We start from the raw sequence: 13,444 nt of genomic DNA, 5'->3' as shown, positions 1-13,444 counted from the left end.
TTTGGTAAATCTTTGTGAATAGACATTTTAAGACAGGAAAAGTAAAGCATGAGAAGCAGGCAACAAAAATATATGATTCTTCTACAACTATTGTTTGTAAAATGTCCTTTTTTTGCACATTCCTACCCCTCATAGCTTCTCTTTGATTTGGTCTTTAAATCAGAGACAGATGCGAGGTACGGATCACAGAAGTAAGCAGTTGTTTAGGGTCATTTTTGGTGAAAGTTTTCACTGCTGAGAGAAAACCTGCCTGGATACAGAAGACAGCCAATCAGGAGCTGACAGGGGCCACAAACAAAAATGCATCATCTACAGTGTCTGTCTGGCTTAAGTTCACTCTGTGCGCCACATAAGGTCCTAGAGCATCAGCATATGAACATTTACACTCGATGTATTGCAAATATTTTGACAAAAATATTTTTGTTTAATTAAGTTTCCCCAAAACTTTCTTCTCAGAACATTTAAGAACATTAAGTAATTGTCAGTTTAATTTGTTTCACAGTAAACCTTTTGCAATGCAAATGTCCAAAACCCAAAACATATCGATGTGTTATACTCGCTCTCTGATAGATTTGGCAAAATATGACAAATTGATCAAGAAAAAACAGCAAAAAATGCCATTGAAACCTGGGGAAATAACTCAGTGAAATTTAATTATTACTAAACATAATTACTAAATATTTAATTATTGGAACTAAACTAAAGCCTGAAGCCCATTTTTACCTATTTTCTCCCATACAACAAATGTTAAAGGGGACAGTGGCTGTGCAGAGAAAAATGAGAGAAAACCAGAGGTTCCCAAAGACATACCCATTAGTCATTGGCAGAAGCCATTTCCACATTCCACGACATGGCCCCCAGTTTGGATAGTGTGTCACAGTCACAGATGCTAGAACCAGAGCTTGATTTTGTACACAGAAAAGTACTGAACTGAAGCTATGTCAACCACAGTAGTGGAAACGGCGGGTAATGAAAGAGATAAGAAAATGTCTCAAGAGACAGTTGCCGGCGTAATTTCCTCATAAACAGATTAATTGAGAAATGGAGGATTGCACAGAAGTCTGTATGTTTATCAATGGTGTGTCACAGTCTGCTGGGCAGAAAAACAGTCTAATTATGTCTCTTAGCAATAGCTTACAGTTTGCTTTCTGCTTTCTGCAGCACAGCACACATCAGCAAGCTGTTTCTCTTTGGTGTCTGGAGAGTGTCTGAATGGGCAATGATGATGCCGACTGATTGTCTTGTTTGCATGTGTGGCCCATATGAGCTGCTGTAAATGGTTGGCTGTCAGGCTGTCGGGTCATCAAAGGGGTGCCTATCGATTAGGATCAACCGGCTGACGCCTAATCTCAACTGACATTCAGCCCATTGGGGCATGGAGAGAAAGAGGGTGGAAGACAGAGAAGATAAGAAAAGTACACTAGCTCATGTCCTAAAGCCCTGGCAGTTTGTTTGTCTCAGTAAATGTATCCATTCGATAAACATTTGCCATGCTGAATGGAGCTCTGAGCTCAGAAGGCTCTACACAGAGGTGCTGTTGGGAGTGCTTGAACCACCAGTATTAACACCCAAATCTTGGAGACTCAAAGAGCTGACCCTGACACTATGTCAGCCTCATGACATTTCCAGCTCTGTTAAACTCATCACAGCCTCAGCAGGTCTGCAGATATTGTTTTGGGACATAATCTCATGAAATTCTTCAGTATATAATGTACAAATTGCTACTGTTAATATGTGTAATATGAATGAATATTGGTTTTATTTTCTCAATAAATTGCTGAGTGGACATGCAGGGTTGTACAGAGCTTGCAGAGGTTAAAACAACATATTTTAGTGAAATTTGTTGTCATTATTATGGTGGTTCACCTTCCTACACATTGCTTACTTCTTCTTTGTATTTGCCCTATCCTGTATGTCCTTTGCACATTGTCGAGTTATCACACTTGTATTAACTTAGTTGCACTAAGTTTATCTTTCCACTGCGGCCCATGAGCTCCACTGTTTTGTCTCTCTGTATATTTGTGTACGGTGGGGATGACAAACTTCATTTTGAGTAGAACAAGATAGTAAAATCAGAATGGGAAGTAGTTATTCTGGTAACATTATAGCCCAATTGTTTTATTTAAATCATTTTTGTTGCCTATTTTGTTTATTTAGTTGCTTCTTACACGCAGGTAATATGAATGTATGACATAACAAAAAAACCTTCTGCAAAAAACAGCAACTACGCTACGACACTGAAATTGAGAAAAGGGAGCTTCAAGGTTTTTAAGCTGTCCACCCTCATACCTTTATAAAACATAAACATTGCAAGGATTACCATTTTAGGGTCTATTGCCGTATATATAGCATGTTATATGGAAGCATTCACGCAAAAGATGCTGTGTACTTCATTTAAAAATATTTTTATTTTACTTAAATCATTAAAAGAGAAAAATGGGTTCTATTGCCTTGTGGTCTTCAAATAACTTCTCAGTCAGACTGCAGATTTAAGTTGTTTTTTTCAAGAGCAGTACACATGGCATTGAGTGCCTTTGTGTGACACACTCGTGTCAAACTCTCCTGTGTGTTTTTTGCAAAGTCCTAAATGTTTTACCCAGGCTGCCTCCTTTGCTGGTAAACAAAGGTCAATAAATACATTTTACATTCATCTGTGTGTCACCCTGAAACCAGTTTTTTAAGTGAAGTGCAGCCAGAAAGTTGTAAACCGCTGGAAGGATCTGTTTGGTCTTGCACGCTGCCTATGCTGAGGAATACAGGGTAACATAATCACTCCCTTCACTTGTTGCTTAGAGAAAAGTTCAATGGACTCTGTTTGGTGGAGTGGGGGGTTTTGGCTGGAGTCCAGACAGGCGGGGGGGCGGTTAGCTGTAATGAAAGGGACCTTTTGCTGGCAATTTAGTGTCAGGACCCAAGAGCAGGCGGAGGTGGTGTGCATATTTGTGTGCATGGCTGGGGTGGGGGTTGGTGGTGGGGGGGGGGGGGGGGGTTCTACCACAGATGGTGGTTGTGCAAGCAGAGAGTGAGTGAGAGACGGAGGAGAATGGGGCAGGATGGGGGCAGGATGGGAGGCAGGATGGGAGGCTGCTTTATTGTCCTCTTCCTCAAAACACCAGATGCCCCAGCGTGAGATGCCTAGTGGGGGGGGGGGGGGCTCCTGCACATTGACACCTTCATCTGGGCCAACTTTACAACACGAGTGATGCGAGAAAGATCCACATCTTTTCACCACTCAGGTCATTTGCTGGTTTATTTTTTAACCCTCCTGTTGCATGAGCTCGGCCGGCTGCGGGGCGTCGAGGAGCTCGGCCTTCTGACGCACTCCTGCGCCTTTCTTATGGAAATCGTCAGGCCCTCATGCAAATGGAAACACCCAAGCTCACATGAAAAGGGATTCAGCTCTTATGAAAATGATTTATTATCATGCATTTATTGGGCAGACGCTCTTACCCAAAGCAACTACCGACTTCATAGATCAAAGCACGACATATCATACAGCACCCAAAATCCCCAGGTAGGCAAAACTGATATACACAAGGCATCCATGTACATGGTTTGTGTACATCAGCAGGAGAAAGGAGAATTATCATAGTTTCACAGCACATTAGAAGAACAGTAAATAGAGATATCTAGACTCCAAGGTAAATAGATGAGTTATCGTAGATCAGTAATCACAGTTTTGCTCTTATTTAAACAGACTGTTGTAGAAATAGGCTTTTACACAAATCAATCAGATGGATACAATTCACCACCTACAGATTTCTAATAAGACAGACCAAAAATCACTCCTGGGATAAAAAAAGTTTGTAGTTAGAGAATTTGCTATGGGTTCATTCATTTTATTTATTTTGGAGACATTTATATTCAAATGACATATACATAAGGCAGATACACGCACTACTGAGATGAAAACCACAGCAAAAAATGCGAAGACCTCTGTTGATACTGTTAACAAAATGAACCAGAGATACTGCTCCTTTAAGAGTTTCTTCCATCTATCCATCCATCCATTCACCCTTCTCTGCTCGTAGGGGTAGTGGGGGCAGCAGTCTAAGCAGGGATGCCCAGACCTCCCTCTCACCAGCCACCTCCTCCAGCTCCTCCGGGGGATACCAAGGCATTCCCAGGCCAGCCCAGAGGTATGATCTCTCCAGCATGTTCTGGGTCTGCCCCAGGGCCTCCTCCTGGTTGGACATGTCTGAAGCATCTCCCCAGGGAGCCGTCCAGGAGGCGTCCTAGATAGATGCCCGAACCACCTGATCTGACTTCTTTCGATGTGGAGGATCAGCAGCTCCACTTTGAGCCCCTCGTGAGTGTTTTATACAGTTACCAATTATATAGACAGTTCTTGGTGCTTCTTGTGACAAAAGACACCTGTGATGTTTAAAATATGTCAGCTTTGTTGTTCCTCAACCTACCCTGAAAAAGAGAGACTAGCAAAAACAGAGTTAAAAGTGACCCCCCCCCCCCCCCCATGACACACACACTAGGGTCTGGTTGATTATAGTGGTAATATACAAAGAGATCAATCCTTTCTGCATAGTCTCCATCAGATAATTCAGTTGTATCATACAGATCCAAACACGATCTTCCCACCAACCTGCAGGGAGAACAACACAGTGATGACCTGAAACACTAAAAGACATTGTAGAAACATTACAGTATTCAGCTACTCTGAATATGCTTGTTATAATGTGTGATTATATGGCTGGATGTTAAACTAAAAAAATTCAGTAACGTACTTGTAGACACCACCAGCTCTGTCCATTATTTACAACAGAGTGTACTCTTAGTGTGCTTCGTATGGTTAACAGAGTGTACTCTTAATGTGCTTCGTATGGTTAACAGAGTGTACTCTTAATGTGCTTCGTATGGTTAACAGAGTGTACTCTTAATGTGCTTCGTATGGTTAACAGAGTGTACTCTTAATGTGCTTCGTATGGTTAACAGAGTGTACTCTTAGTGTGCTTCGTATGGTTAACAGAGTGTACTCTTAGTGTGCTTCGTATGGTTAACAGAGTGTACTCTTAGTGTGCTTCGTATGGTTAACAGAGTGTACTCTTAGTGTGCTTCGTATGGTTAACAGAGTGTACTCTTAATGTGCTTCGTATGGTTAACAGAGTTTACTCTTAATGTGCTTCGTATGGTTAACAGAGTGTACTCTTAATGTGCTTCGTATGGTTAACAGAGTGTACTCTTAATGTGCTTCGTATGGTTAACAGAGTGTACTCTTAATGTGCTTCGTATGGTTAACAGAGTGTACTCTTAATGTGCTTCGTATGGTTAACAGAGTGTACTCTTAATGTGCTTCGTATGGTTAACAGAGTGTACTCTTAATGTGCTTCATATGGTTAGTCCTGCAAATACCTAATTCCTTCTGTATCTGAAGAAGTGTCTTCCATGATATATTAGAATTAGGTAGATCTCTGTTTTGAGTGGTAAAATTTACCATTAAGTCATAAAAATTAATCCAGTGTTTCTTCATGGCTCATAATTAGTCTATCATGACCCCCCCCCCAATGCGGTACCTTAAAAACATTAGGTCCTGCCACCCTGTGACACTGGGGGATTTTTAAATTGCAGTTTGATACTTTGTACTTTCTAACAGCTAGGGCCGAAAAAGCTCACCTCCGCTCTTCCTAAGGAACGTCGCAGACCATGTCTATCGGCTATTTTTAGATTCGGCCCAAATGAGGCCTACAGGAATTACGGGATAAAAAAAATATTATGTAAACCCTTAATTCATTTTTAAAAACTCAAAGTAATGTTAACAAAGTTAAATTATAGCCAAGAAAAGGTACTTGAAGTGAAGCATTCATGTGTGGTCACTGTCACTTATTTCGAACAATAGAATTCATTTCAATTTTTTTCAGTAGAGATGATGTCAGACACGCCTAAGAGCACAGGGCTCCACCCTCCAGCCAACAGTCAAAACAGGCACAGGCGCAGCTGGGCCCACAGAACGCCAACGGCAGGCAGAAAATCACAGAGCTGAAACTGTGGCACTAGAACAACCGAAGGCTGTACTTTCCACAGCTGACCTCAAGTTTCCCCAGCACCACGGTATTCAAAGGGAACCGGAGGAGAGCTCAGAGGGGAATTTTCTGATCTTATTCTAGGTCACCAGGGCTGTGGGTGACAACCACACACCACATAGGAAGAGATGAAAGAAAGAAATGCAAACATGCAACTAAACAGAAAAGCATCTACACAGAAGCTCGATAAGCTACAGTGCAACAATCCAAACATCAAATTGTCTAATATAAACAATCAGGTTGACTGACATTTTTCTGCAGCGCAAACAATGACACACTAAGATTACAACCAGTAATAAAAGGTAATGGTCAATTTTCAGAGGACAAGAAGCAGAATGTATGAAAGCCATTAATAAATAAATTTGTGTCTATCAATGCGCATGAATCATAATTACTAAAATATAATGGGAACACCCTGATGTTGAAGAGGAACCGAGAAAGAAAATGTTTTTGTTGAATGACTGTACAAAGTGGGAAATGTAATGATCATAAACGTTTATTTTAAAAATTACCTCATCAAGTACAAAACTGTACATACATCTATGTACACAAGTTCATAAAAACAAAATGTACACTGTTGTCGTCACAGCTTACAAGTCAAATGTGAAGGGAAAAAAAATAACCCATAGTAAACAAATAAGCTGCTCAACAGCTCACAAATGAGAATGCTACGATTGGAGAACATCACACTCCGGTATCAACATGTTTTGTTAGGATGCTGCCAACAAATGTACAGTCAGCTCACAGCTTACAGCAATAGCCCATCTGCATGGATCGGGTCAGATTCCTACCACAGCACACAGGTTGTAATGCACCAGTGACCCATTTCCAGATTTACATTTGTCCATCATTATAAACCTTAAAAAACGAGTTGCACAATGAAGATATTCAACATATTAAACAAATGACATGAAACACTATCACATCACTTAAGGCAAGAAAGTCCACTTATTGCTTTTAGGACTGCAAATGATTGCTGATCTAAAACCAGTTCAACAATACAGCAAACACACTAGCTGCATAGCAAATGTATAACTTGTTTTTGGTTTCATATCTGGGGTAGAAAACAATAGCCAATAAACAAGTAGTGCATTTTAAAGGATCCCCCCCCAAGTATCAATGATATTTTTGCCCTTGTATCTTTACTAAAAAAGATGAGTATTGCACCATTTTTTCAGTTGGGAAGCCAGTTTGGAAATCTCATTACTCCGGGTGGGAAAAGGATTTACACGATTCAGCTTGTCAGTTTCAAGGTAATCATAGTAAGTAAAAGTAATCATAGGCCTCTAAACAGCTTTAGAAATGTAACCCAAAACACTATATATCCGACCAATGCCACTGGGAACAGCCGAGTGTTAACAGTGCTTCAGTATTCGGGAGGGCTGAGGGAAAGAGCCTTTGAATAAATAAATACAATTTAGTTGAAGACGGAAGGGCAGTGCCAAAAATAGAGATTCAGATACTAAACAAGGTCCAAAGTCTTGGTTGGGCAAAGTTGCCCGGAGCTCCCTGCTGGTTCACGCATTGGCCGTCTTGTATACTTCCTTCCTGGTCGGTTTCACGCTTAACTGGATACAGTCATCAGGTAGTTCTTAGGGGGGCTTGTGCGGCCCATCATGAAGTTTTTGCAGTTGACGCCGGGATTGCGCGTGTTGTCGTTGCCGGTTACAGAGACGGCGGCCGGCACTTCGGCTTCGTAAAGCACGCAGATGGATCCGTCCTCCCCGATCCGGTAGGAAACCTCGTAGGGATCCACCCAGAGTGTCAACTCCCGCGGCAGGAGGAGAAAGAGCTGCTGACTATTCAAACCAATGCGGGTGGCGACTTTGCTTATGATAGGGTCCATTTCGTGGTTAATCCGAATGCAGCGGTAACCAGAACCCCTCTGGGGTCTTTCTGGAAACCAGTGATGTGCGTAGTGCTCTGCAAATAGAAACACAAGAAACACGTAAGAAAATCTAACCAAGTCGAAGAGTACTGCGAAATATGAATGGGTTACTACGACTACAGACGTAAGATGTCAGCCAACAACGCCAACTAAAGAGCAAAACCTCGGTAAGAACTACTTCCTCAAAGACGCCAAACAACAACAACTTGCCCAACTTGCAGGAGGGGGGGGGGCAGCCAGGGCATGTAGCGCACGAGAGGTGAATAGGGGGCATAACAAAGAGCTCGCATCTTCAATTTAGCTCATAAAGCAAATGCAGAAGATAGTTTGTATCATTTGGCCACGATCCTAAAACCTCTCGCAAAAGCAGCGATCTAACCTCCCCTTGTTCGGTGAATTACATGAATTCCTTACATTCCTAGTGGAAATGATTGTTACAATAGATTAATATTTAGCCTTTCAGGTTTTAATAAAAACGATTATTTACCTGATAGTGCTTGCTGTAAGCAGTCCTTGAACACTTGCAGTTGTTGTTCAGTGAGGAAGCCCCTAGTCCCCAACAGACTGGCAACAAAGCCTGCCGCTGCCGCTACCTCCAGGGCCATTTCAGCTTTGCAGCTGCTGCGGTTGGTCATTTTGCCTAACTTTTGTCGATGAGCTGGGTAGTTGAATCCTTTAGGGGGAATGCGGTCCGGTAAAGTTCCAAAGAGTCTTCAAAATTCACGAAAACGCTCCTAGACGGCAATTCTCTCTAATCTCGAAGATCCTCCGACAGCTGATTTCTTCAGAAATTTTAGGTTAAAAAGCTATTGCCACATAACGCAATGAATCTCACTAACGAAAACAAATAGTACCAGTTGACGAGTGCTTGAACATCCTAAGTACTGAACCGAAGGGGTCTCTGATCTCCTTTTAAGTTGGGAAGTACAAAAGAGTTACATAATCTAGTCAACATCTTGATTGCTAGACGTTTGTACCCAATCGCTGACCTTAAACGTAAAATAAGCCATGTTTTATACTGTGATTGGATGGCTGCATGAAACACCCTCCCACCAAGTTTCAAGAGCACGATGCAAATTAACTTCCGCTCGTCCATATGGGGAAACTGACGTCAAAGCCAATGTGCGGTATGACGACAGTATCGGAAAGTACTATTATTTTGCCTTGGAGCAAATACGGTAGCTTTTGCGTTGATAAGTAGGTAGAAAATGCTGGCACGATTCAGACACAAACGCGTAACTCTGAGGCGAAATCACAAAATCACTGGCTTTCTAGGGTTCGACGTTTATTTTTAATGCAAAAAACAGCATGGCTCTTTGCTTTTGTTTTATATAGCACGTGAAATAGGAATACGGGTGCATTCTTAGTTAATAAAATGACTATAACAAACGACAGTGCTACTCTCTCATAGCTGCTTTCACTAGATTTACATCGTTCCTACAGTTATGTTAAATTAACACACCATGTACTGCTGTTACAACCACGACGCATTTTCGTATGTACGGGGTGGGGTGAATGTGTAATGTTACATTACGTTTTCTTTTATTATATAAATAATAATGATAACAATTATGCACACATTAACAACTTAAGCTTGCCGAAATAATAAACGAGCGGATGTGTGAATATAAATTACAGCAACTTTCGCCACGGTACGATTTTAAAAGTACGGGACGAAATGCACGTATGTCATAACTCTGTTTAAAAACACATTCGGATGATGGGCAGTATTATATTTCATTACCAACCCATGACACGGAAATCAACGCACAACGTGTGTGCTTGACCGTTCCAAGTCTCGCCCAACAAGAAATTGCTGAGTGTATGAATCTCGTCGCCCTGGCTTTGCCTCCGCTCTTCCTGTGGAAAAGCGCACGTAGGGTGGAGGGTGACGCGGCCAGCCGAGGGGCGGGAGGTTCAGCCACCGCATTCCATTTATGGTGCGGGGTTCAAAGGCCTGTAACGAGGATCCGGGCCGCTGGCAAGCTAAACCAGGCACGCTGTTTATTTACTCCCAGTTAGTTAGTTTTAGAAGTCCGGCGAAATAACACCTTTTTCTAATGAATAATCAAAATAGTGACAGTAGCAGTATGATTCTCTTGAAACTACACACACAGTTTTAACGTGTACAGTTGTCTCTGCCAAGGAAACCCGGAAGCGTTGTCTTGGCAACGTAACATGTTGCCCGGTGTTTTCAACATTACGTTTTAAGGTCTTTCACAAAACCAACAGTGTAATGACAATGTGCACTGAAAATACAATTCATCTTAAAACTAATACACATTAATAATACTGCAAAGAAATAAAATAAACCACATCAACGCTAACTCGGCTGGAGCAAATGCGATTTAATACATATTCACTGTTCGCTATTCCAATACCAAGAACAGCTGTTTTTTATTTTACAAAAATACTCTAAGTGCAGAAAATTATTTAAGCGCTTAGACTTCAGTATTTATTCGTTTGACTATACCGGCTTTGTCGTGCGTTGGTCAGCATATTACTGACACTAAGGGGCTAATCCCATGTTATTAAGATATAGGCCTATATTTTAAAACTTATCGTATAAATCATTTCGATGATATCTGTGTTTATGTATGTGTATTGGTCAGCAGGCAGAAGTGAGACAAGTCTGCACACACATATGTAAGAATTGTATTACTTTGTAAATAATCTAGGTTTGCAGGCTGCCTCGACGCTTTTTGATGTAACTAATTTTAGGTTTATAATGGAATAATATAGATTTGCCGTAAGATTGCTGCGTGAGCGTCTGAAGGCGTGTCACGCTAGATGTACGTGTGAGAGATGGCAGTCCTGGTGTAAATAGTAGTTTTCATGTAGGCCTACTTAAAATGAGCGCGCCACCTCCCTGCTAATTCCCAAACATGGATTCAAATTTTAACGTGTAAAAAAGTTAATCGCAGCTGTGTGTTTTACTGTAAGCGTTAAAATGAGCATTTCAACTTTTTTCCCCATTTTGCCCCAGGAGAGGTCGCCTATTGTACTGGCATGAAGGCGACAGCTGTGGAACATATATCCATTCTTTTACATCGACTCGGAGTATTCCAATTAAAAATAATTGTTTTGTGCATGTCTCATCATAATATACTAAATTGAACATATAAGTAGATTGATTTTTGGACTTTGTTTTAAAACGCCAAAATATTATCCACGGGGACGGATCCATATTATCTGTACACGGGTATACGTGTACGTGGCAAAATGTTTTGATTACAACAATAAAAAAAAAATAGATTACGTTTTTAAACACCACGTCCGTGGTAAATATTGCATTTTGATCACAATATCCGCCAAAATTCGACATGTTATTGATAACTGATCGATGTTCACACACTTTTAGAATGAGCCATTATCTTATGTCATTTACCGTTATCTTGCAAATTAGTGGTTTAAATCAGACACTGTTAATCCTATATAGAGTAAAAAAATATTATTATGCGGCTTCAAAATTCAGGAAAAAACCAAGTGTTACTGAAACAATGACGTCAATCATTTATGCTTAAAAACTCAACAATGACGAGCGTTAAAGTTTCATTAAACTTAATTGGCTGGTAGTGTTACTGAAGATCGTTTGAAAAAGATTTAAAAACAAAACAGATCGACGTAGTGAATTACATTTGCAACGGAGTAAAAATACGATTGCAGAAACTACTATTTTGTATTCTACCGCCAACAGCCCATAGACGATGTTCCAGTTTATAAGAAAAGACAGTGAAATACAGTACAATAAGCACACCAGTACTGAGCCCCGGCACAGGGCTCAGTACTCATTATGTGACCATTTTGTTGCCATGGTTCCCCGGACTCCCTTACGTCGGCTTCATGTAACAGGCTCGCGGGGGTGATGCGTTGGTTGCGCACCACTTTTTACCGTAAAAATAGCAACGTGATGTGACACAGTTTCCCCACACAGCAGATGACAGTAAACACTGTCCTGTGCTATGAAGATATCCACAATGAATTTATAATTGGGCAGAATGGATTTGGCTATTTGGGAGATCAATATGTGCCCATGATAACATTAAACATTAGAGCACCATGGTCTAAGCATGTTTAGAGAGTAGAGTTACAAACAACATATGAGTGTTGGCCTGCCACTGCCGCTTTGTGGGCGTGTTGTAACCTACTAAGTGCTTTGTTTAGTCATGCAAAATGTCAAAGCATGGGCCCACTCTGTTAGACCTGCCTCTCGCACTCACTCCGTCATCACAGCAGCGTTGTGCGCAGCTAGCTTGGTTTTTCTCATGGAGTGGGAGTGAAACACTGAGTTGCAGACTTAAGAAGTTGCTGTTTTGCACCCGGATACGATAGATACCGTTAAACAAATCAGGTGCCCACACCTGCCTGGGGGCGGGGGGTGTTATTGTTGTGCACAGAACACAGAAACAAGAATCAGCAATGGAAACAATTAATAAGCACCAGAGTTCTTACACAGCTGAACATAGTTAAGGAAACCTGAGAGACTAAGAACCGCTTCACTGCTGACTGTTGTTAAATTTACTGTTCTGTTTCATCTCAAAGCAGGTATTTTGTCCTGTTTTTCTTTGGTTTGTTTTTTCAGTTGCCACTGTGTCAAAAGTTTGACAACTTTATGACTGTTACCAGTAGAAAATTTGTTGGAGGCACAAAACCAGTATGAGAGAGAAAGTGTGTACTCTGTCCACAAGATAACAGGTGTTCCAAGCAAACCTTTTAACCATAAAAGGAATCTGCAAAACTATTCTAAAAAGCAAAAGTGCTTTTGGTGTCATCATTCTTTTATTCAAGTTCATTTCATGTCCTTTTCAGTAGTAAAACCTGTTTGTTTTTATCCTTGCAATTCAATATCTTCTGGCACAACAAAGATTTGGGAAATGAGTACTACATGACGTGACCTACAGTACTGTGGAAAACTCTTAGGCAGTCAAAGGAAATGTTTAAAGCTATTTATCTGGGTAGTAAGCATACTGTGTATGTGCTCAGAACAAAACACATCAACATCAAAACATATGCAAATTAAGAGTAACAGTGAAAACCAACAAGAATTTCTTCTGTTCTCCATCAAGTTACAGATATCTTGTTGGATGGCTAGATGAACACCTCTCCTCGGATGCACCTCAACCATTTTATGTATTTGTTACATTTCACAACCAGCTCACTTAATTCATTCATTAATAATTACTGTAAAAACTCAGTGGGGTATTGATTGACCATATGAGGTACATGGGTGTATTGGGTGGTTGCTGAAAATACAGGGGTGACTTTAGGAGAGGTTTTGAAATAGTTAAACTAACACACTTTGTTATTATTGTTATTATTCATGTTATTATAGTTTTACATGAAGGTCATTGAAACATAATTTTGTTTTACCGGCTAAGACTTTTGCACAGTGTTGGGTAAGGAGTTTATCTTCAGGCTTCACCTGCAGCAATGCCTGGGTGGTAAAGGTTAGGCAAACATCACACCAAACCACTCACCACGCAAAGACAGTTGGCTCTTTAAGGTGCTATACATGCTACTA

At 40.8% G+C, this 13,444-nt stretch overlaps 1 protein-coding gene across 1 annotated transcript; it reads right to left on the bottom strand.

Annotated features, from left to right (window-relative positions):
- Positions 1-6,515: 6,515 nt before the first annotated feature.
- LOC111834410 (protein BTG2-like) lies at positions 6,516-8,874 on the bottom strand. The gene is made up of 2 exons (XM_023793666.2): positions 8,411-8,874; positions 6,516-7,958 (listed from the first exon to the last, which is right to left on the bottom strand). The coding sequence occupies exons 1-2, from the start codon at positions 8,556-8,558 to the stop codon at positions 7,600-7,602; spliced, it is 507 nt and encodes a 168-aa protein (XP_023649434.1). The 5' UTR covers positions 8,559-8,874; the 3' UTR covers positions 6,516-7,599.
- Positions 8,875-13,444: the final 4,570 nt, after the last annotated feature.

The sequence above is a fragment of the Paramormyrops kingsleyae genome, chromosome 6, assembly GCF_048594095.1.
Source record: "Paramormyrops kingsleyae isolate MSU_618 chromosome 6, PKINGS_0.4, whole genome shotgun sequence".
Taxonomy (NCBI): Eukaryota; Metazoa; Chordata; class Actinopteri; order Osteoglossiformes; family Mormyridae; genus Paramormyrops; species Paramormyrops kingsleyae.
The sequence above is the reverse complement of the archived record's forward strand: the minus strand, read 5'-3'. Positions and strand labels throughout refer to the sequence as shown.

Excerpts from the sequence above, each read along its gene's own strand:
- LOC111834410 (XM_023793666.2), bottom strand. The coding sequence starts at position 8,558 with ATGACCAACCGCAGCAGCTGCAAAGCTGAAATGGCCCTGGAGGTAGCG. Across the intron at positions 7,959-8,410 it reads CTTACAGCAAGCACTATCAG|AGCACTACGCACATCACTGG; the intron begins GTAAATAATCGT and ends TTCTATTTGCAG.